The sequence below is a fragment of the Mytilus trossulus genome, chromosome 1 (assembly GCF_036588685.1).
Source record: "Mytilus trossulus isolate FHL-02 chromosome 1, PNRI_Mtr1.1.1.hap1, whole genome shotgun sequence".
Lineage (NCBI taxonomy): Eukaryota > Metazoa > Mollusca > Bivalvia > Mytilida > Mytilidae > Mytilus > Mytilus trossulus.
In genome coordinates, this window is record NC_086373.1 from 67,175,538 (window position 1) to 67,201,353 (window position 25,816).

Here is a 25,816-nt window from a genome sequence, read left to right on the forward strand (position 1 = left end):
AATTTATATACGCAACATATCAATCCTGGTATTTTTTATGAGTTTATTTATAACGAGGAAAGAAAATACAATTGACGAACCTGAATGTCTATGTTTTATTTTTATCCTGCTTCTCTCCCAAGGGTAACATTAGCGGTGTAGTCTGCACATCGATAATGAGATGATTTTAAACATAATTCACTTAAATTCTCCTTTGGTAAATTGAGAAATAATTTAGTGACTAAGGTTCCAACTCACTTAGGCAATATTGACCATATATAGATTTGTCTACACTTTTTAAATGGTCAAAACAAGTTACTCAAAATAGAAAAATGGTGAAAACTAGCAATTATAGCTTGATTATTTTTGTAGTTTGATTCTCCAAATATATCATTATTTGAACCCTTGAAATAAAAATGTTTATCCAAAAAATGTTTTTTCTCGGTTATCTTGGTTGGTTTATTTAAAAGATATTTACGATTTTCGAACATTAGTAAACTACTGTTTTTTTCTGATTAATACAAAATCAAAAATAGCACAGTAATTAAATAATGTGTCCAAAAAAGCTAGTTACATTCTTTGATGTGAAAATCGTATGCAACCAGCGAACACGGCCGCAGCCATAACTCTCAGTGATCAAGAATGGCTTTATTTCAGGAAAGTTTTAGGACTTTTAATTGTAAATATTTTTTATCAAGGTCTAGAAGGCGAAATAGTACAGTGGCAAGTTATTTTATTATACAATAACATACAATAGATTATTTCAATATACAATTTACATACAATAATGCAATTAAATAGTATATGTATAAATACTACTACTTATCAATAGAGTATAAAACAGACGTACAATATTAATATACATGGGAAGGTTTGAAAATCATTATTTCTTCATTATATTAAAAGTGCATCACATACGAAAAATGGCCAAAATTGTTCCCTTATTTCTGACAGTTGTAGGAGTTTAACCTGCATTTCATTGCAGATGACAAATGTTATGAGAAATGTTCACTGTAGTACAAAGACTGGTGTTTGGAAAACAATGATGGTATAACTCCCAAACTACACGAGTTTCATACACACTTGTCTATTTTTGTTTATGTAATTTATACGTGTTTCCAGTTTCTCATATATATTCGACCGTTGGTTTTCCCGTTTGAATGGTTTTACACTTGTAATTTTGGAGCCCTTTATAGCTTGTTATTCGGTGTGAGCCTGCCTTGACCTATACTAGTTTACTTTGATAAATTGTTATTTGGAGGGAAAGTTATCTCATTGGCACTCATACCACATCTTCCTATACCTATTGTCATTTTTTTTTGCCATGGCGCTTGTGAAATATTCACGCTAATGCTTTTATATCCATCCAGTCAGACTCTAGTTTACATGTGTACAATACAAAATAAGTACTGAATCAAATATAATGGTAATGTTTAACAACATACATACATAAAATATATATTTCTGACTTTATGGTCTTTATAATGTATATCTTGCTGTTTGCAAGCTTTAAATATTTGCAATGAATCTTGCAATGAACCTTATCTTTATCAATCAGATCTCTGTCATTATTATCCTTTTGATGCACAGTTCGAAAAAAGAATCAAATCATCACGATGCTTCTGTTTGTTGCGCTACCACACTATCTTGTTCTTGTTTCCACAATGATTTTATAGCATTGAATAGTTTATTCCATGCAGTTCTGTGAACGTCTTTCATTTCATCACCCATGATTTCTTCCAAAATATCTATAAATACTGGTTTCAACCACTGAAAAGAAATTACATCAACTTATTTAGATTTTTTGTTTATTATATACTAAAAGGTTTTAATATTCCAAGAAAGCAGTTTTAAGAAAATCAGAAACGAATTACTTGTCAACTGAAAAGTATTATATGGATTTAGATGTTTTTCTTTAACATAAAAAAAAAACGCAAAAGAACAGCCTTCTTTTTCTTTATATAGATAAGCAATTTGTGAAAACAAACTTTTGTTTTTGTTGTTCCAAAAGTATGCTTATAAAATAAACTGAGTGAAAAAAAATGCGAATATCTACAGCAAAATCAAGCATTTCGACTGTAAACATCCGTTTCAAACAAAAGTGAAAGACAAAAAATTGAAATTATGAAAGGAGTGTGTGCTATTAATCTTTGTTTTTCCTGTGTCAGTTAATTTCTTTAGCAGTTTCCAACAATAAGACATAACTTGCTAGATTCTGACATTTTATTCATTGATATCTTAAAATCTTTTATCAGTAAGATTTCCTATTCACTTCGATGAAAGAGAAAATACCACCAGGTGTGATGCATTCTTCAATGTTCATTTTATCTGATTATAAACGGTTATTAATTTGGAACAGGATATTATTGGTATCTGACGTTTATAACAAAAACTTGTGTTGAGGAATTTGAAAAAAACTTGTTTTGAAAACGAACTACCCGATAACGAAATTTTATAAGTTAACGACTTCGTATTCCGACTGATTGTGATATATGTTTACAAATGGCTCGTCTCCACTATTTGTGGACTGTTGCTGCATAGGAATATAATACATTCCTTACAATCCTTTTTTGAGCTATCAGTCGACACGAAACAATGCACCAAGTAGCCACTGCCTTTGTAACAATGTTCCATTCACGCAGCTATTATTGGCCGATTTTACTTCTACAACGGTTAAGCACTGCCATCTCTCCATAGAGCATACAACCACCTCAGTAGTTTATTCGCCTCGAATGCTGGAGAACGTTACTTCAACTTCCGGTCGAATCATACCAGAATTGAAAATTGCTATTTGTTGCTTTTCGCCTAGTACGTGCCATTTAGACGTTTTTGTCATGAGGTCTTTTAAAATAGACGTCATCCACGTTGGTTTTTTTCATGACTTGCTCCTTAAAATTGGAATTAAGTATTTAGATATGACTGTAACATGTGTTCTGTCAATTCAATATATTATTATTAACATAAAAATGTGGTGCACACTTTTAAGCAACCTGGTACGCGGGTTATTCAGTGTGCACCACATTTCATTTGTTATTTTTTTCATAGACGGAAATAATAGTACACTCCTTGCTTAAAAAGATCGTAAGTCAGGTTGTCTCCATCTGAACTTATTTCTAGGAATTATGATCAATTATATTTTTGATTTTCCTTACGTTGTTGTTCTTGTTTTTCCATACTGTTCATTTATATATGATTTGTGCTTACCATGATTTGTTTTTCCGTAACTTTCCTTTCAACGTGGTTACTGGCATTTTTCTTAACCAACTCTACTAGCGTTTCCACGTCATCTAGGTTATCTATAAATGATTTTAAGGCGTATATCACTGACAATGCATGGGCGCGCAACTTTTTGTGAACTTTCACTTCTTCAAGGGTTAAACCGTTGAAGTCTTTAAACCTGCTTATAGCGTCAGGATATAGTGTAAATAATCTGAAAGAAAGTATGATCAAGTATTCTTTTAGTATTGTTGATTAATTTATCTAATTTAATTACACATGATTGGTGGCATATGTGGAGCAGGATCTAATCACCCTTCCGAAGAACCCTGATATCACACACAGTTTTTACTTCCTGTTGCTCATTCTTTGGTTTAAGCGTTGTGTTTTGAAGACTGTTGTCATAATTGTGTTGCTTTTTTTGTTTTTTATTGTTCTTATGGGATAATCCGCATATTGTATCCGCCCAGACTCTAATATTAATGAGTGATCTTTCATCTTTGAAATCTAACCTAGAACTTTTGAAACAACGTTGAGCTCTGATATTAAATCAGTATTTAGTCTTTTACATTTGAAAGTTGAAGTTGAATATTTAAGAAAATTATATCATGTACCAGTACTTTAATTCTTTTCACCAATTTTATCAATGTGTTGTAAGTTTGTCTTAGATTTATGAGTTTGAATATGTACTTTCTCTTTGGCATATTTCTATTGTATCAAAAAAGGCATATCGATACAACGTTGCAAATTTTTAGAATTTTTAACACAAATACATTTTTTTACACTCATTTTTTTGGGATGTGTCAAAACTGCGGTCTTGGACTATCTTCAATCAGTGATAATATGGGGATCTGTTAGAAATAAGCCATACAAACTGCAAGTACAGGTTAAAACACCCCGAAAATATGATACTAGTATCATTTTAAAGGGTCAAAATTAAGATATACTAACTTGACAAATATTTTGATTCCGTTGGTCTTTTTGTCATTCCAGATAACAGTCCAACTTTCCTTTACAGCAGTTTCCTCTTCTTCAGATAATAATTCGTTTGTACCGTTTTCAGACATTTTACTGGAAATAGAAAATAGCTTTAACATAACAAAAAAAACGTTATTATTAGCAGACTGTATGCAGATATAACCTTTTCACCCACTAATTTAATAGAAGACTGCATGTGTAAATAAACCTTTCACCCACGAATTACAAAATTGAAATATAATTTATGAATGAAAATGTTTTCCTATTACACCATTACAACAGGTTACTATAGCTTTATTGATAAAACATCTGTTTACGATCACCAGTGTCTTACGCCATTAGATTCCCGAGATGGAATAAAACATTCAAAATATCCCAAAGTGAAACATGCCGTTCCAATTTCGAACCTTTCGGGCTTTTACTTGAAAGGGTTTGGAAACAATCCATCAGAACAATCAAATCGTAGTTACAACATCTTTTATTAACGACATTCACATCGTTAATTTTGTGATGCGTGGATGGTAATACTTAGAATGTATGAAATATAAAGCAAAATCGTTTGATAGAATTTTACCCAGTAGTGCCAATATTCATTATTGTAATTAGTTTGTCATTTCTTGTTTATAATGTACTTTTGAAATATTCAATTGATTACCCAGTTTTCAAAAAAATAAAGTCAAAACTTCCTTCTCTAAGTCAGTCGATACATGAACGAAGACAAACATCTGCAATTGAAACGTTTGTATACCGCCATTGCAAATCCTGTAAAGTCTATAATTAGAATGACTCAGTTTTTTCCCTAAACGATTGAGTCGTATATGTTCATGGAGGTAAAATGAAAGTTAATATAATTATTCCATGTTCTGTTATGCATTTACTAGATGGTTCAAACGCTCAACACAACACTCTCATTTCGGCTACATTGTAACAGAAAACCGTATACCCTTTTGCTTTTAGTTGTGGGGAATATCATTAACCAGCGTTCGAAAAAAAGAGTTTGTTGCTCATTCAGTTTGAACTTTAGTCTATATCGTCTGATTGAGAAGATATTAAATAAAGCTTAGTACATTCGAAATCAATCTGTCAACTGACTTTGCAAATAATTTAATATGTAAAGACGCATATAATTGAATCGTATAAAATAGACACAAATTTGAATAAATCTGCAGACTCCCTTTTCAACTGCATGAAAAGGATTTGAAATGCGTGTCAGTGTGTATCTTTATTACATAATATTGTTTAATTGAGTAGAAAGTATCATATCAAATAAAACTTAATCTGTAAAATAATTTCAAAGTCATGTGTTCTTATTGTACTGAGTTTAATATATCTTCCCCGGGTACGATAAGATTTAAATAAGAAAAATATGGAAATATGGTTTATCAAGTCAAGTAAATATACTCATCATAGATACCAGGACTAAATTTTATATATACACCAGACGCGCGTTTCGTCTACAAAAGACTCATCAGTGACGCTCGAATCCCAAAAGGTTGAGAAAAGCCAAATAAAGTACGAAGTTGAAGAGCATTGGGATCCAAAATTCCTAAAAGTGTTGCTAAATACAGCTATACTATTTAGTTAAATGACATCACTTGTTTAACTCAATAGTATAGCTATCATTGTGTTCGTTCGTTCGTCTGCACTTCGTATTCGTAATCCCATAATCCAGAAGCTGAAAATGAGGTAGCTTTCACAGAATATGATGTTTTAGTTGAATTTGCGCTTCTTGTTTTATTTGGTCCATGATTTATGAAGTTATAATTAATTAAATGTCGCATACATGCAGATTCGAACAGTACACAAGTTCTTTATAATACCTTTAAAAGGAAAAGTCAATATAAAAAAGTGACAGCATGGGTATAAACTTCTGGTTCCGTGAATTGTTACGAGCAAATTGTTAATATAATGTGAATGCAATATGTTTTGAAAACCACCGGAGCTTTTTTCGATTAATTTTATGATGCTTTCCTGAATCAAAATTGTCTGTCATTTGAACTTTACGACAATTTAATAAACCTAAGACCTTTTTATTTACATTTATTATGCTCTTCAAAAATCAAATTAAAAACAAATGATCTTTTTTAACATTTACCTCAACATTTAAAGAAAGTCTATCAAGACATGCCATATGTCACATAAAGTAATATTATACTTGTCAATTTACATTTTTTGCAATTGTAAAAAAATATTAATAGTATTATTAATAACGAAAAAGGTAACTTACCAGAATATTTTTTCTACTACAGCATTCCAAGACTCATCTATAGTTTATTATTTTCCTTTGTGATGATATTTTCTACAATACATAAATTATATATCTAACCACTATGAGAATGTTTATTTTTTTCAAGTACCGGTATGAAATTAATCACTTTGTAACAAAAAGACGGTCTGGTAACCGTTATTCCAAGACAAGCAGAATAACCAAGACTTTAGTTAATAGTATCTACGTCATTCAATTTTTAAACAAGCTCTCTACGGTTGAAGTGAGAAAAGAAATACAACATAAAACGTTGTTTATAAATGCTAGGAACATGTGTTAACTTTAATATATATATCTTATATGTTTCAGCGTCAGTTAATGTAAATAAATCCAGGTGATCTCATTACGTTTCTCTTGTTGACATATTGATCATTAAGGTATAGTGGCATTTATACAAGTAAAATCATATACAGAGGACAACACAGGCAGAAAAGTACAATCCCAACCCCCCCTTTTTTTTATCAAAAAGAAGAAGCGAGAAAGGGCAAGCATATATTTACTAAAAGATAACCGTCATGGAAGATATATGTTACCAACAGATGATACTTTGGGCTTATGCATTTTATCTTATATTTGTTTTCCTATCAGTACTTTAAACAACTTTTGAGGATATACATTTTTTTATGTGAGGATCCTTAATAAATAATATGATATCGAGACACCGCATTCCTTTTTTCCCGGATCTTTACTAAACCCATTGGCAATTCTATAGATGTTATTTTAACATCAATATTGAAGTTTTAACCCCTCGGAGCACTTTTCTATAGGGATACCTTTCTATACCGGGTTTAAGTGGTTACCTTGTTGTTCATCTATACATGTATACTGTTTAAGTGTGCTTGTTGTGTCTTCTAACGAGGGACTTGGATTGATAGGCTGTTTCTCGTTTAAATTGTTTTACATTGTCTTAACAGGGCCTTTTATAGCTGACTATGCGGTATGGGTTTTGCTCATTATTGAAGGCCGTACGGTGACCTATAGTTGCTAACGTCTGTGTCATTTTGGTCTTTTTGTGGATAGTTGTCTCATTGGCAATCATACCACATCTTCTTTTTTATATGTTACCTCATTGATGGTTGAAGGCCGTACGGTGACCCATAGTTGCTTGTATTTACGACATTTGGTCTGTGAGAGATAGTTATTGGTAATCATACTACATCTTCTTTTTTATATGTTACCTCATTGATTTTTGAAGGTCGTACGGTGACCCATAGTTGCTTGTATTTACGACATTTGGTCTGTGAGAGATAGATATTGGTAATCATACTACATCTTATATTCCTTTCCGGTGTCCGGTTACTATCTCTTTGACATTTACTTAGATCCTCATTTACTCTTTGTTAAAAATATGTATTAAAAGAATGTGTTTAGTTTTTCTAGAACATTACGCTTAATGATATGTGATGAAAACATTGGGGAAATTACTGTAAATTGTTTACTTAAATCTTCTCAAATTTAGTTTGTTTAAACACTACTGTTAACGAACCAATTTGACGTAATCTCTCAAAAGTTTATTTGAAAATGGTCTGATAAAACTAACATGTTTGTTCAATTTAAGTATAGTACTTACTTGTAAACATATTTTTTATTACTAATTTTCAATTTTCAATATTATAAAATCGTTGAAAATACGTGTTTATAAAGTTAATGGAAACAACGTATTCTATTTATAATTAAAATGTTATCTTAAAATGAAGATGTGTTGTGATATTAAAAAAGTGATCTTACATATTTTCTTATTATGGTGACGCTAAACTATTTATTTCAACTTTTGGTCAAAAGCTACTGATACTTAGTAAGTGGTTAGTAAGTGCGTAATAATTTAATTCAGAAATGCAACGCGTTAAATATGCGTGTTTGCTTGTATATATAACATAGATCAGAGACATTCAGGTCAATGGTATACTAGTAGATGTATCTTTCATTACGACATAACAGCAAATCGTCTATTAAACATTAAATAAACATCAAAGGTAACTTTATGAACTTTTTAAAATAACGCGAATTTACAAAACTTTTTCAGCACTACTCATGACATTATGTTTTAATAGTACATTTTTATCATGGGAAGTTTATGTTTCGTACATATGAGCTGTTTGAATTTATCAAATCATATATGTTTAGACTTTTCCAGAATAAAACAAATGTAATTTATATTTAGAATTAATTGCAAGGGGGAGTAATTGTAGACATTTTAATTTTATTACATAATTTCTTATTTACTTTTCATTTAACCGATGGAAAATTAATTTGACATTTCTTCTGATGATATCAAAGTCTGTTTAGAAGAATTTTATAAACATGTAATCCAAATTAAGAAATTTTATTGGAATAACCTCTATTTGGAAATTTTAATATACAATTCAATGATGACAGATGCTGACTGAGCCGGGAATCTTTAAAGAGCTTCCTCTTCGTTTGTGCCAAAAAACCACAGATGCGGATGGTTCGAGATTGCTATGATGTTTGTCGACGCAAAGCAGAGATTTGTTCAGAATCTAGACCAGCTCTGACAACTAATAGCCTGTTCTGGGATATTTGTTAGGGCTGTTATGATCTCTGTGCTAACCATTGATCCTGACAAAGTATCTGCTTCTCTTTGACTAAGAACGAAGCATTAAAAAGCTACCAAGATAAGCATCGGAACTGGTCAGGGTCAGTATAAACACAATATCAAAATTCCCTAAGAAACAGGCAAAAATTCACTAACAACATGGGAGGCTGTTAGGATTTTGTACTTTTGAACTTTAGAAAATTTAATCGTTGAATTAAGCGACATCTTGGTCCAATATGGTACAAATTATGTTCCTTAATTCTAAAATAATTTGAATCGTGCCATCAAGAGACTGACATATGCGTAATTGGTCAGCCGTTAAATAATCATGATAATAGGATGCAAATAAGTTGGTTTAATCTTCACGGTTGATTTAATCCCAACCAAATGATGTCGAGCATAAGAAAATCAGCTGCGATCATCGAGTTGTACGGGTCGGTGGTTTTTGTTCAAATCAAACCATGAAGGTTAATTGATAAATACAGTGTTATTCGTTTATCAAATTAACACCACGTAACAGTCTCTTCTTTATAAATTACTTTGGAACAATATGGTGGTATTTACAAAATCACGTGAATTAAGATGGCAAATCGTAGAAGTAATTTATCGTAGGACTTGAAGAACAAGAAACTGTGCACAGTACACGGATGCCCCACTCGCACTATCATTTTCTATGTTCAGTGGACCATAAAATTGGTGTCAGAACTCTAATTGTGCATAAAAAAGAAAGATCATATCATAGGGAACCTGTGTACTACGTTTCAAGATGATTGGACGTCAACTTCTTCAAAAACTACCTTGACCAAAATCTTAAACCTGAACCTATACCGGGTTTAAGTGGTAACCTTGTTGTTCATCGATACTGTTTAAGTGTGTTTGTTGTGTTTCCTAACGGGGGACTTGGATTGATGGGCTGTCGTACGCCGTATGGTGACCCATAGTTGCTTACATTTACGACATTTGGTCTGTGAGAGATAGTTGCATTATTGGTAATCATACTACATCTTATATTCCTTTTCTGGTGTCAGGTTACTATCTCTTTGACATTTACTTAGATCCTCATTTGCTCTTTGTTAAAAATATGTAAAGAATGTATTTACCTTTTCTAGAGCATTACGCTTAATGATATGTGATGAAAACATTGCGGAAATTACTGTAAATTGTTTACTTAAATCTTCTAAAATTCAATTTGTTTAAACACTACTGTTAACGAACCAATTTGACGTAATCTCTCAAAAATTTATTTGAAAATGGTCTGATAAAACTAACATGTATATTCAATATAAGTATAGTACTTCCTTGTAAACATATTTCTTATTACTAATTTTCAATTTTCAATATTATTTAATCATTGAAAATACGTGTTTATAAAGTGAATGAATACAACGTATTCTATTTATAATTAAAATGTTATCTTAAAATGAAGATGTGTTGTGATATTAAAAAAGTGATCTTACATATTTTCTTATTATGGTGACGCTAAACTATTTATTTCAACTTTTGGTCAAAAGCTACTAATACTTAGTAAGTGCTTAGTAAGTGCATAATAATTTTATTCAGAAATGCTACGCGTTAAATATGCGTTTTTGCTTGTATATATAACATAGATCAGAGACATTCAGGTCAATGGTATACTAGTAGATGTATTACGACATAACAGCCAATCGTATATTAAACATTAAATAAACATCAAAGGTAACTTTATGAACTTTTTTCAAATAAAAAAAGAAAGATCATATCATAGGGAACCTGTGTACTACGTTTCAAGATGATTGGACTTCAACTTCTTCAAAAACTACCTTGACCAAAATCTTATACCTGAATCGCGACAGATGGACGGACGAACTGACTGACAAACGAACGTACAGGCCAGAAACACAATGCTTCTATCGCAGGTGAGGCATAAAAATCCGTCCGTGTGGAACAAATCTGAACTTCGACGGTTTTTAAAATGCATTTCAGATCTAAATACTTTGACACCTACCTTGTTGCCTCTCTGATACGGCACCACTAAAATATAGTCGCAACTTGGTGCTTCCGAACGTGATTCTCATGCTCTATATTTTTTTGAGAGTAGGAAGATTCCCAAGCATGTCTAGAATTTTTCGAATTCCGCAACTGATTTACAACAAAATCAAGATTAGATTATGTCACAATAGCCATAAATCTATTTCTAACAGCTGTATGATGTATAGGTTGCAATCTTCCTATTTTTTATTTATCGTACTTACTGTGTTTCAACCTTTGTTGTTGTGTGATAGTGTGTGCAGTGGCGGATTCAGGGGGCGTAGAAAACCCTTCCCTTTGACAGTAAAAGTTATCATTTTATAGCATAAAATCGTACATTTTGTTTTATTATGAAATTTATAAATTTTTGCCCCCTTTAATAAATTCTGGATCAGCTCTTGGTGTGGCATGCGCAGCTGGATTCAGTCTATTTTCCATATATTCCATACACGATACACTTAAATTATAAGCGAACCTCAGTAATTGATAAATGAAAACAAAAGGGAATCCCATCTATAGGTAATGACATTAATAAACGTATGGACAAATTAATTATTGATGGATGGATTGTTTGTATGCTTATCAGGACGTGCACACATTGACGGAAAAAACTAGACAAGTCTAGGAAAAAACGTAAAACCCTTAATTGTACTAGTCCAACGTGAGTAGCAGACCAGTCTGTAGTTTACACATATCTATCATGTGCTTAGCGGATAAGTGACAAAAGACAAGACTTTGATTTTATCTGACCAGCGTTCGAATATCCGAAATACTTCGTCACTCTAGACAAACCTCGAGAGGCAAACACACTGAACGTTATGAAATATCTGTTTCACAGATAACAAAACACGATGGTTGCCACTACTGACTAGTGGGGTTGTATCTCCTTATCTGTCCGGAGATGCCCCATTTTTGTTGCGTTTTGTATGGTTCATTCTTTAATTTTCTGTGTGGTGTTTTGTTAGCTTGTTTTACATGTTTTCTATGATTTTTACAATTTACCATGGTGTCGCAGTTTTCTTTATACTTATGAATGTTGAAAATCTTATTTTCAAAATGGTTTCAGCCTTACCTTTTTCGATTATCAGACCACCGAGAAAGTTTGAAATAAATCAAGAACAATGAAATTAATAGCACACACAAACAAGTAAAATACCATATGAACAGCAATCAGCACCGTCGTGTTGCTCACGTGAATATAAACCCGGTGATAAGTCTAATTCGGTAGGTCACAATTTGGACAAAAAATACCAATGGAAATACTTGAATATACGTAAAAATAATATTCTTCTCATCATGATCAGCTTTATCATGTTTATGCTTAGTCTAGTATATTAATTATTCTATCTAATTTCCTATTTAAGAAAGCTATAGCATGTAAAAAAAAAAGAAGAATCTTTCCAAAGCGTACACGAGATGTTTTGAATAATACAGAATATCGTAAATAGTTGATGTTTAACCAATGATAAAAGTTGAACGCTATTTTCATTTTTGTTTGTACGGAAATGAAATTACTAACATCCTGGAGATTCTCAAATGGCAAATTAACTCTATGCTAAAGTTATTTCAAATACTAACAACTAAGAACCACACAGAAAATTGTAGTCAATTTTGATACTCCGTACAATTTTTCTATATTACAAAATTAATTTGCCACAGTAAGGCGAATATTTTATCTAATAAAAAAGTTTTAATTTAAAACAAAGCTGTAAAATGTCTTACCTGTTATCTGAAATTTATCTCGATATAAATATCATTCCATAATTTAACAAAACGTTGAAGATGTCACTTTGTCTGAGTTCGTATTAAAATGTAATATCTATAATGTCGATATGGCCATTATTTAGGTATTTATTCATTGTATTACAATAGATTTGTTGTATTCTATCTTGTAAGTCAGAAGATGATTACCATTACATAGATTCTCGTTATAAATTCATCTCTTTAGAAACTCCTTACATAATTCAATTGATCAGCTGTAGAGGTATTTTTTGAATGAAACATGTGCTTTATTTCACAAAAACACGCTGATCTTAATACTTTGATTGATCTCCTTTCCATATGCTCTGACATTTACAGCTTCAAGGTCCATTTATCAATTATTATATAAATATAAATATTATATATGAATATACCCATCCTTCGTTCAAAACGGTGAAAGAAGTGCACTTTAATGATTGTCTAAAAAAGGATTATTGGTCAGCTAAGATTTCTTATTACTGTGAAACAAATTAAAAGTCTTTCCCAGGATTATAAAATATGTACGTGCTAATGAGAACATTCATATTAGCTTTAATATCCTTCCTACATTTGTCCTGCAATAGTACAGATAAATAAAATTGGAGAATACTTACCGAAACAACCACTGTGGGTGGATAGAATGACAGAAGTATTAATACAAAAATAACAAGACAGAGACACAAAAAGACAGGTGTCAATCAATATAATTGCAAATCAAGGCAATTTAAACGATACTTCACAATCAGTTTGGATAATACGAATCCGTTTAAAAGTCGGGACGATACCGCATAATCTAAAATAATCTTAAACCGTACGTACTTAATTGAGTAGATACTTGGTGTTTCATTCCATGTAGAAAACATTACGAAAACATAAAAGTTTAGAGAGCACATACACATCAAAGAAGCTAAATATTCCAGCCCAAACTGCGCAAGAGCAAATTTCTATTAGGGAGTTGCATGAAGGAAGAAAACGGATTTTACAGTTCTTTAGGGACCCATGTCATGTAGAACCCTACCAACGAATTTAAAAGCCCTATAATTGTAACCTGGAGCCTGATAAATGAAATTCGATGTCCTATCAGTCGACCTCGTTTCCTCAAATATGTTAGAAAGTACCCGAAACCAAAAGCTTATAATGTGTAGCTTATATTATATTATTTTGGCTACGAGCATCACTGAAGAGACATGTATTGTCGAAATGCGCATCTGGTGCAAGAAAATTGGTACCGTTAATTTTATTACTATCACTGGGTCGATGCCTCTGCTGGTGGACTATTAGTCCCCGAGGGTATCACCAGCCCAGTAACCAGTACTTCGGTACTGGCATGGCATGAAAATACGATTTTTTTGTGGTTTTTTTGCCGTTACAAAATATTAGAAATTATTATAAATTAAGGAATGTATCTCCCTCATGCAAAGCTCTGATTCCTTTCACGGATTTGGCTATACTTTTTGGACCTTTTGGATTATAGCTCTTCATCATTTTTATAAGCTTTGGATTTCAAATATTTTGGCTACGAACATCAGTGAAGAGACATGTATTGTCGAAATGCGCATCTGGCGCAAGAAAATTGATACCGTTAATTTTATTATATTCAAACTTTAAAATAAGGAACGAGCCCAGAGCTCAAAGCATAAGTTATCAAAGAACAATTGCAACCTCATCTTTATCACAAGTTTATAATTTCGTAAACGAGAAAGTTGTCATGTCATGGCAATGGGTGTTCTTGCCTAGTCGTACCTGTGTTAACTTTTCTATTATCTATGCAAACACATGTATATAAAATGAAAGCGTTGATACCTGGTATCATATCAATCAAAATGAGCGACAAACTGATTAAATGACTGTAAATGATGACATGGTTTAAATTATATTTTGTTAGTGTAAATTTACTGTTTATAAACAAGAGTAATTTTATAAACTAAGAATGCATCCCTTTAAGTCAAGTATGGATTTCGTGTCTCCATATTCTGATTAAATATGTATCTGTATCCATAGCTTTTGAGTCGATCGAATCGACGTTTAGTCAATAACAACGGATTAAAATTTCAAAAAAAATTTGAAATACACCGCATCCATACTTAAATCAGTAACATACTTATACACAATGTAAGCGTTTTAATAATGCATTTTTATGCAAGTGGTAATTTTTCAAAGTAGTTTCGAAAGTAAGCGCATAGCATAGATTGTGATAATTTTTTAAACTATCGAACAATACAGAACAAAAAGCAAGCTCTATGTACTTATGTCAGTACTGTTAATATATGAAAATACATTCCTGCACTCTCGTATCGGCTTTGAAGTCTATTTGAAATAAACAAAAATACAGTTAGACAAGACCTTAAGCAATGCTAAGATTAAATGTATGTGTTCCTAATGAAAAAGGACAGAAGCAATGGCACAACTTTTTATCGATAAGATATTTAAGACAACAATTAAAATATGAGACACAATTCTTCAATCTTCGAATTATATAAGAAAAGTGAAATACCAAAAATACCAAATGCCAAGGAAAATTCAAAACGGAGACTCTCATAACAAATGGCAAAATCAAAAGCTCACACACATTATCGAACATATTCCTGACTTGGTAAAATAAAGTTTAAAAACAAGTTTGGTGTTATTACCATTTCCTCTTGTTTTTACTTGTAATAAATGATTGTTTGTTGATTGCTTAACATTCGGTGGTTAATATTCCATGTATTTTTAGAATGAGAACACATGAAAAATCCCTGCAACAGGGAGCTTATAGAAAGTGAGACAAAGAGAGTCACCTTAAAATGTGGTCAGTGAATAATGGATACGGCCATCAGTTTGTTTTGGCATTGCTGACCTCTCGAAGAAATGTTGCAAGCATTCTTTACCGCGCAGAGAATGATGCACACTATACCTACACTATGCAGCAGATTTATCGTTCTTACTTCGACCGAACGTGACTGAGTATTTATAAATCACGCTCAGTCGAAAGGCCCAGCCATAACAACAGTAAAATACCCTCCGTTCCATCACAAAGTTACAACGAAGAACGACTGCATTTTAAATACGATGTGTCGGTGTCTCAACGAAATGCTTTCTGGGTCTTGGATCTCAATGTACCAGTAAAGGTGTACGATCTGTTATGCTACCGAGTGTGTCCTTTTTCCAACTGTGACATTTTAATGAGTGCGAATTCGAATGGGGGTTGGGGTGATGGATTCTAGCAGGATGCGTATACCGTAATGACAAAAACGGTCCCTTAATTTCTGGAGTGTATGCAATTCCCTCGGTTTTGGTTCACTGGTTTTATTCGTCACTCCGTATCCATTTATGAGATATGAACATTGACAACCTACAGTTGGCTTTATTTAGCATGTAATTTACTGTCAAACGGAAGAGGTTTAGGGATGAACATAGTTCTCTACCCAAGTAGACCTGTGGTTATTTTTAAATTTAAAGATAAAGATATTACGATCATAGAAATCTGCGAATTCACTGCTACAGTAGAATATTGGACAACCTTTGCCTTTCTTCATATTTTATACATCTCTAGCTTTTAAATATGTCTATAGTCGCATGTCATCTCAGGTAGACGATGATGGTAGCCCTTTTTATCCATTCCTTTATCCATGTCGTAAATTTGAATATCAATGATCGATCGAGACAATCATATAGTTTTGCACGCTTTAGAAATAGCACTTTTTGTCTTGCACCCGGCTCTTTTGTCAGAGTAAATTCTCTACAATGCAGGTCTTTTCAAACATTTGAAAACTTAAAAGTATGTATATTCTTGATGTACAGTCTTCAGCTTTATAAAAAAACTCAGGGGCCTCGGAGGCTGAGTGTTTGAACTACTGAATACTTTTCAAAAAAGCGTTTGGGACGCGGGTTTATAATGCGTTATATTCATTTAGAAATGAATAGTCAGTACGAAAGCGCCAGTAGAATACCATAATAAAGGAAAATGCTATGCATTTCTTTTTTTCCTAATCGTTTTATGGAGAAATGAGAATTCTGCTATCACCTAAGCAGGATTTTCATTTCTATATCTGGATTTTGTTTAGCAGGGAATATGTCCAGGAGAATATTTGGTTGTATTATTGTCGAAATGTATATCGAATTATGTACTATGTCGCTCGGTCATCATAACTTAGATAATTACTAAATTAGGTCAAAATATTGATGTACTGAGTATCTTAACATTTTCAGATGGTGCTGAAGTTCTTGTATGTAGTGGTGCAAAGCTTTCCTGGTTACAAGTTTGCGAGTGAATATTATATCCTAGTTTGGTTAAACGTATTACATGAACCATGCAGACCTTTTCTTTTGTATGAATCGTCTTGGTAAGAAAACGATAACTATATCACTGAAGTTAGTTGACAAATGATACCTTTAACTTAATATGGGAGCAGAAGCGCAGATTTTATAGGTGAAACGTTAAAGAATAATATTCAAAAACTGAATTTCGGTGTATGAATGTAATGTTTGAATATTCTTTATAGGAGGCAGATGAAACTATTAAAAAATGGTAAAACATTAACAGAATAACTATTTTATTTAAGGTTTTACTTTGACTATATTGATCTCTATGCTAAGTTAACATTTCCGCTCAAAAAAGTAGAACAGATATCAAGGGAGGCAAGTCAAATTATTCAGTCGACATATTATCCAAATCTGGTGCAAATTTATCTAAACGTTATATTATATAGATCTAATAGATTTCCCCACTTCCTTATTTTACCAAGCACTTGGTTCCTGTGAGCATACTGACGCAAAACAAGGACACATACTTATATAAATATACATTTTTCTAAACATCCAATTCATTTTTATTGGTATTGAGATACTTGAACTTGTACATTCTGTCATTTTATTTATGATATTCTCGTATTCTTGTCTTTCATTTTGCTAATGTGCTTTGTCTATATGCCTTTTGGTGTTACTTCGAAAACTTGTTTGTTGCTCGTCTTTCATTTTTCCTATGTGCTTTGTCTATCTTCGTTACATGTATGACGTGGCTATGAACTTATACATCCCGTCGTTGTGTTATTGTACTAGGGTAAATTTGTGTATTCTTGTCTTTAATTTTTACTAATATGCTTCATCTGTATTATGCCATTTTGTTCTTTGTTACATGTTTGTATTTATTTTAGTGATTAAAATTATAGCACAGTGTTGAAATCTGCTTAATGGACATGTTTACCTAGTATGTCTGTTTGTTTTATTCACGCATCGTTGTCAATAAATATACATAATGGAATTTGAAGCGACTATCATACAAGTAAGAGGTTTGTATAGATATAAAACAGGGTTCAATTCACCATTTTCTACATAAGAAAATGCATGAACCAAGTCAGGAATATGACATTTGTTATCCATTAGTTTGATGTGTATGATCTTTTGATTTTGCCATTTGATTAGGGACTTTCCGTTTTGAATTTTCCTCGGAGTTCAGTATTTTTATGATTTTACTTTTTCATTGTTTATTATATCAATGATCAATGGTAATTTTAGTTTCACCAAAATTATTTGCTTTAAAGTTAGTAACTTAACAAATTATGGTTACTTATGGAAGCTTAACCCCTCATTTATACATACAAACTTAGCTGTAACAAAATTCCAAGAAGCTTATCGTCTTATCCCACCATGGCCAGATACAGTTAATATCAGGAAAATATTCTGTTAATTATAACAGTAAATCGATATTTCCTTATCACTTTTCATCTGTATATCCTTTAAAATGCGATAACAGAAAAAAGAAAAAAAAAATACAGAAACAGATTGACCGACATCGTTACTTAACCTACACGTCGAGTTACAACTTGATAAACAAGATGTTTTTGGGAATTTTGTTCTAACCTGAAGGCAATTAAACCAATTTCCACTACATGTCAGTAGTTTATCTCTAAATGATCGCGATATGACTGTTATTATATTAATAACTTTTTAAAGAGAGAAAAATACTAGTTGGAACTGTCTGAAGATGTTTGATAAATATACGTTATGCATCAATTGTCGGGAAATGTTTCTATGAGCTATGCAGAATCAGGAAGGCACTGTTGTCAAATACAGTATTTAGTACAAGTTCATTAGAGATACCAGGACTATCATTTGGTACTCCAGACGCGCGGTTTCTATTTAAAACGAACCTGTGTGACCCTCGAAAAAAAAAGGTTCAGTTAAATCAAAGTTAAACCGTATTCAAACCAAAAAATGTGATAGAGGATTGCTGCTCAGAAGGAAGCTTTTAAACCAAGAGTTCCAAAGGAGGAAGTTAAAACAACCCCTTCGTAAATTTAAGAGATGCCATCACAAGTTGGTTGACTGTTAATGAATATCCGTTTCACAGATGATAACGGATATGAAATAATGTCGTAACTAAAATCCCGTCCCCTTTTCACGCATATGACCTAGACTACCGAATTAGACTTGTTTCTTGGTTGTACTAACATGAGCAACACGACAGGTGTCACATGTGGAGAGGGATCGATCTACTTACCCTTACGGATCCGTAACAAATTTAAACTTGTATTATTTTTCAAATAATTAACAAATTTAAAAAACCCATAAATCGGAATTAAACTCAAGAAAATTTGAAATTTAACAAAAGCATTAAATTTTCATAAACTACTTAAATAATTCTTTGTAAATCAGAAGTTACATTTAAAACTAGAAATTTAATATGAGAATAAATTTTGTAAACGTATCATTTCATGCAGTGGGAGGACCATAGTTTTTTTGGTGGGATGTCGTTGCTTAATCTTTATTTTTTTATGCTGATGATTACTGCGCTCCATACTGAGTATATTAATTTAAGATTTCCAAAAAAACAGGGGGTGTTTTAGTAGTGCTAATCTTCCAAAAGGCGTTTCTTTTTTAGAAGACTTTATAAACATGGGTTGAAAATTGGCAGGTAGAAAGGTGATACATGTACAATTCATGCTATACATGGTTTCTATGAAGTTAAACTTATGGTAAAAAGTAAAATCCCAAAAGTAATGAACTCCAAGGAAAATTCAAAAACGAATGTCCCATGTTCAAGAATATTGGACATTTCTAAGCGAGATAACCCAAGTTGTTTAAATTTTTTTTATAATTTTTAAATTGATCACCGAGATAATTTATTATGACACATACTATCTCGTATGTGTATTTTTTTAAATTAAGTCTTCATAATTTTGGTAAATTGGCATAACCTTGGCTTTGAATGTATCTGTGTCATTCTATTGTTATTTTTTTTTTTATCGAAATAAATCATGAGGGTAGTAATGGGGGTGCCTTCATGACGTATAACGGTAAAAAAAATTGCCAAACGACGTTAATTTTTAGTGCATGACGATAAAATGAACACTTTCTTTTGGACGTTAAAAAAATCAGCTGAATTTTACGAATCACGCTATTTTTTTTTCCAAAAATAACGGTAACGATAATTATTTGAGACATTTGACGAATCACGATAATGTTATTTTGACGAATCGCGTTAAAATTTCAACCGATTTGACGCTAACGGTAGCAGAAAATGACTGTTTGATGCCTGACGGTAAAGGGCATTATTAACCTCTACCATGACCACCGTTTATCATATTCATCAATAAAATACGTCATTTTGATACATTTTTCTGTATCAAATCTCTTAAAATTCGATAGAACCTTCAATAACAATTACCACTTTTTATTTCTAAATAATGAAAGTGGGCAAAGCAGAAACTATTATAAAGCCAACCTTTTTATTATGTCGATCCATTTGTAAACTGTACATACGACATCTGTCGAACGGAGGGTTTGCATTTCAAAATGCAGTTGACAACAGAAAACATTGATTTAAAATATTTTTCCTCTTGATAATTTATTTAGATTGTTTCAATCTTCTCTGCTATGGAAAAATGATAACTGCGACGAAGAATTAATTTTTATGATTTTTTTTAAAGCATCAACCCATATAACAACAATAGAAACATAGAGGGGAAGAACAAAATATGACGGAATGTTATTTTCAAATTGCCATTGACAACACAGTAAACGCTGACTTAAAAATACTTTTTTTTAAGAATCATATTTGGAAATCCTCAGTCTAAAAGTTCACTTGCTATAGACGTTACGCACGATATTGCGTCCCAATTGGTAACGCGGGTAGGTTAATGCGGTTTCAAATATTTTTTTACAATTTTTGGTGATTGCATCGAAATCTCATCTATTACGGCATTTTCGAAACTATACGAATTTTGATTGGCTAAATCGGACGTTGGGAGAATTTGCTATAGAGTGGTGATTTTTTGGCTTCACCGAGGTCAAAGATTTATCAACTTGTTGTTTTTCGACAACGGCATTGCAACATTAACAATATCTTCATACATGACCATTGTTCCCTTGAACACTTACAGTTTTAAGTAAGAAAATCGCCAAAAACTAAGATTCATCAACGTCAATGTTTAGCTTGTCACGTCACAGTCATTATTATCAGCTGTTGAGCACCTTGTCACAGAAGTCGGCACATGGAAATCACAATGAAAAGGTGGATTTTGCATACATTTTGAGGTAAATACGTTGTAAATTGTAACTCTTTATCACCGGTTCCCATTTCTTCTTATTGAATTTGTTGAAGTGAATCAAAACATTTATAATTCGTCATTTATTTGGATAACCGACGACGAAAACCGTTGACCTATGAATCAATCAACGAATCAATAAAGTTAGCTAAATGGAAACAATGCTCGGAGAAAGATTGTTTTAATATTAGTTATATTAGACTTGATTTTTCCCAAGCTAACTGTAACATAATAATTAGACCCCCCCCCCCCCCTTAATTCCCCCTTGGTTTAGTGTATGCAATAAATTAAAACTATTCATTTTTACTTTGGTAGTAAGGGGTGCACTCCCTATATTATCATACCCAGTCTACCTATCCTTAAGCTTAGTCATTTTTTGTTTATACTTTTATACACCACCCACGCAAATGAACAGTGTTGGTGTTTTTACATTTTAAACAGAGAATGACATTGTTTCAATTCAGAATTATTTTTTTTTCATTGTGATTTAAGCATAAATTTTATTAAAATAAAACATGGATTTGTTTCAAAAAAATAGATTTATATATCCATTGTCATTTCTAAGTTTATAAAAAATACCAGAATTAAAAATTATAAATGCATGTTCAAACAAATAAAATGTACTATTATTAAAGTTATATTTCAGTTATCAGGCTACTGAGATTTTACAAAACAGAGAATTTGCTCATCTCAGTTAATATATTATCCAATTTAATTTTAAGTAATAGACATGAAAATTTTAAATTGATTTACACTTTCATTCAATTGACATAAAGACTATTGATTACTTGTAGGATTTGCTAATCCAAATAAGTGACTTTAAAAGGTTTCAATCTACATTGATGTAAATATTTCAATATCATACAGATTAAATACCTAACAGTTTTTTTTAAGTATCTCCTTTATTGCATTTTTCCTACATGTTTAACAAAAAACTTTTGGTGTGTTTATTGCTTTTAAAGTTTTGATTATGCAATTTTATATTTGTCTTTTGCAGAATTTGTATTCACTGGGTTTTTTACTGCTTCCAAGTGAGTTGACATGTAGGAAGTCTGCATTATGATGTAAGCATTCAAATATTATATTATTTTTACTGACACTTTAATATTTTTTAGTCACATGAAGTGATATGAAAGCTATTTAAAGATTAATTGCTTATGAGTTTAGATTACTCTGTCTATTATATTTATGTGTTAAGAAAGTAAACAAGCATGGCAAATATTTTATTACAAACATGTAAGTTTACTATTAGTTTTACCAACTACTGCTGATACTAAGGACTATAGCTATTAAGCTTACTAAAATTTGATTATATTGATGTTCTCTTTTTGTATCAGAATAAGAATATAAATAAGATAAATAATTGTTATGTTCAAAATATTAGTAACAGGGCACATTAAGAGCATATTATTATATAAATCAAGTACAATGATTGAAGTAATAGATATTATGCATATATATAGCAATGGGGCTTATAAATTAATTATATTGTGTATAATAATATCATTTTTTTTGCTGCAGGATTTTAAGATGAATGAGAAACAATGGCTACTTCCAATACAATAGCACAATTGATAAAATGAACAAGACACAAGGACTGCACTTTTCATTCTAAGGAAGATCAACAAATGATACCCAAACAAGGATATTATTTTCATATCAGATTCCTGTACATGAGATATAAAGAGAAAATTCATTTTCCTGAAAAGACAACTCTTTACTTATACATATGTGTGACAAAATTAATGGAATCAAGACTGTTTTAACTGTGCTAAAAAGAATACAAATTAGAAGTTAATTGACTGTATTAAAAAAAGTGAGAAAAAAATTTACTGTATGAAAAAGCAGGTTCAGCAAAAGGAAATATGTTGAAATGAATGAATAACTAACTGCAATGATTCTGGAACATGTGTTAGTTAATGATCAAACAAAGGAAAAGTTTATAAGAAAGTGGAATACATATAGTATGTGATATTGTGTCCTAATTATCATCACTGAGGAGAGGATGTTTCACAGAACTTTTACTTCATAAATGTGTCACTGTGTACAAATTGTGATTTCATTCAGTGGATAAATTATATTTAGCTGTGGAATATTAAAATCAAAATCATTAATAGTGTTTATTGATAATAATGTGAAACAAAAGCAAAAGTGTTAGGAATGATGAAATGTTTTCACATACAAATTAGCATATATAGATTCATCAATAGGAACACTCATTCCATAATTTCAATGATTGTGAAACATGTTTTATAACAAAAACAAAAAAATATCTATGTTATTTGGTTATGATGGTAAGTTGTGACACATTGAAAAACATACCACATGAAGTAAAATAAGTCATGTTAGCTGCATTTAATACACAATTTCAAATCAATCAATCAATGAATGGATATTTTAAATTACTTGGGTTAAATGAAAAACTTTGAGGTTTTCTGTCAGACACTGATCATATATTCCCTTACAAAAACATTCACACACCCTTTTCAGAAAGTACCAAATAATGCTTATTGAGGTGCAATTATCAATATTAATTCAATTATCTAATTACATGAAGCTTTAAAAGATGATAAATATTATAATAACTTTTCTTATTCAGTTCAACATGATTTAAACTGATGTCTGCTAGTTTTATGCTGCTTTATCCTTAAAAATAAACACCTCATTGATGGTTAGCAATTATAAAAGATAATATATTATATTGATATTAATAAAATATAGATAATCAAAACAGTTGTCCAAGTTCATGATTTTTCTAATTTATACAAATTTAGGCCACAGATTCATCAATTGGGGTCTGAACTGGGGGGTGAGGGGGGTTGTCAATTAGTTGCTATGAGAATTTTTCTCTATAATTTTTATTCAAATAGCATCTTTCTTTACCCTGCAAAATTATTATTATATGTTCTTTAAATAAACTTTACACCCTATATATACCTATATTTCTGTTTCCTGTACCTTAAAAAGAGATTACAGCTAATTTCCAAAAGCATGTAGAGCAAGACTTAGGTTACCTTGCTTGCTTTGTTCGATATTGTACAATAATAATTTAGATAACATCCAATTGAATTTCACTATAATATTTACAGGTTTAAGTTTGCCTATATTTATTGTTTGAAGATGACAATCTTAAGTGCTTTAAGCTTTAAGCTTGGGTAAATATTTATACAAACAAGACAAGCAAGTCAACAAAAGTTTTACTCTACAAGCTTTAGGAAATTAGCTGTAAAAGAAAATATTCTGCAAATTTATAAGTTACAGAGATAATGGTACATATATTATACATACATAGAATAAATACATATTTTGGAGTTTTAAGTATGCTTGAATGAGACACAGAATACTCATTTAATGTGTACATGGTGTATAAAGGGTATGTGTGAAAAAAATGTTGCAGGATTTGAAATATAATTAAATTTCCATTAGCTCTTGCACTATCATATTTGGTATAAATTGATTTAATAGTCCCATACTTACTGACCATGGCACCATAAGTTTTTTTGTTATGAAATCATCATCTATTTTTCTTAAAGTATGTTTTCTATCAGCATGTGGTAATTTAATTTATTGAGAGAGAGAAAAAGCAGGACATTGAATATATATTTCAAGCTGTCATTATATATGGTGTGATTGCCACTGTGACCAACGACTGAATGATGTACAGTGTATGGGTCTGTATGATTTATGAAGAATGAGCAAGATTCATGATTTTATTGTACTCTAAAAGTTTACACTGTTACAAGTGGCAAAACCCAAACATGAGAGGCACCTCACCTGACAAAATAGAATTCAAAGAGCTATCTGATTGATTGAATGGTGTTTAACGACACTTCCCACACTGTTGTGCAAATACACGGAGGTCAGGTTTTATTGGTTAATAAAGCTACAGTGTCCGTAGAAAAATTCCATACATAATATTTTTGCCAAAAAATACCAAACAGAAAGAAAAGGGGCTTCATACCCCAAGCCGATGTGTAATTATAATCATTCTGATCTATTCTCCGAGTAAAATATATATATTTAAATAGTTTGTTTCTTTTATTAAATATTTGGTTATGGAGAAGATGCAGCTAAAAGTACATTTAAATAAAGATCAGCAATAATTTCCCGATGACTGAAATTTTTTTTTCTGTTGACAGAATTACTTCCCTTTGAAAGTCACTTGTGCGTTTGTAAACAATGTCGGACACAAACAATTGTGAAACACGTTAACTTTGACTCAAAAGTGCTAGCGTGTAGAAATGATGAATTTTTGGGTCAAGTTAACGTACAGAAAGCTGAATATTAATATTTTTCGAAAACTGCTACTCGGTTCATGTTGTAAATACCGTTTAACTGTAAGACGTTGTAATATCTGAAGGTCAAAGCATTTTTGGCACAATTCAGTCGAAAATCTCCGTTTATGTATTTAATCTTTTTATTCAAAGGAGGCGAGTAGCACTTTTCTAATACTTTGGTATATAAGCTATCCACAGATAACAATATTTAGAAAAACAAGACTGTCTACACGCTAGCACTTTTGAGTTTACCGTTTTCACGTTTATAAATAGA

The 25,816-nt window shown here is 31.4% G+C and overlaps 1 protein-coding gene and 1 long non-coding RNA gene across 6 annotated transcripts; one reads left to right on the forward strand and one right to left on the reverse strand.

The window, feature by feature from the left end:
• Positions 1-695: 695 nt before the first annotated feature.
• Positions 696-13,108, reverse strand: LOC134682961 (globin-like). 5 transcript variants are annotated; one of them, XM_063541915.1, is made up of 5 exons: positions 12,723-13,107; positions 6,401-6,472; positions 4,147-4,266; positions 3,184-3,409; positions 696-1,749 (listed from the first exon to the last, which is right to left on the reverse strand). In XM_063541915.1, exons 3-5 carry the CDS (start codon positions 4,260-4,262, stop codon positions 1,591-1,593), a joined length of 501 nt encoding a protein of 166 aa, XP_063397985.1. In that variant the 5' UTR covers positions 4,263-4,266; positions 6,401-6,472; positions 12,723-13,107; the 3' UTR covers positions 696-1,590. The 5 variants fall into 5 exon arrangements, with proteins under 5 accessions (XP_063397985.1, XP_063398002.1, XP_063398011.1 ...); XM_063541932.1 differs by lacking the exon at positions 12,723-13,107 and adding an exon at positions 12,073-12,195; XM_063541941.1 differs by lacking the exon at positions 12,723-13,107 and adding an exon at positions 12,157-12,175.
• Positions 13,109-21,035: 7,927 nt separating this feature from the next.
• On the forward strand, positions 21,036-23,379 carry LOC134709609 (uncharacterized). Its single transcript, XR_010106004.1, has 3 exons — positions 21,036-21,254; positions 22,263-22,329; positions 22,787-23,379. It is a non-coding gene; the product is annotated as an uncharacterized LOC134709609 (long non-coding RNA).
• Positions 23,380-25,816: the final 2,437 nt, after the last annotated feature.

Coding starts and splice junctions, on each gene's coding strand:
- LOC134682961 (XM_063541950.1), bottom strand. CDS start 4,262: ATGTCTGAAAACGGTACAAACGAATTATTATCTGAAGAAGAGGAAACT. Junction 3,410..4,146: donor GGAATCAAAATATTTGTCAA/GTTAGTATATCT, acceptor ACTTTCTTTCAG/ATTATTTACACTATATCCTG. Junction 1,750..3,183: donor TTACGGAAAAACAAATCATG/GTAAGCACAAAT, acceptor ATTTCTTTTCAG/TGGTTGAAACCAGTATTTAT.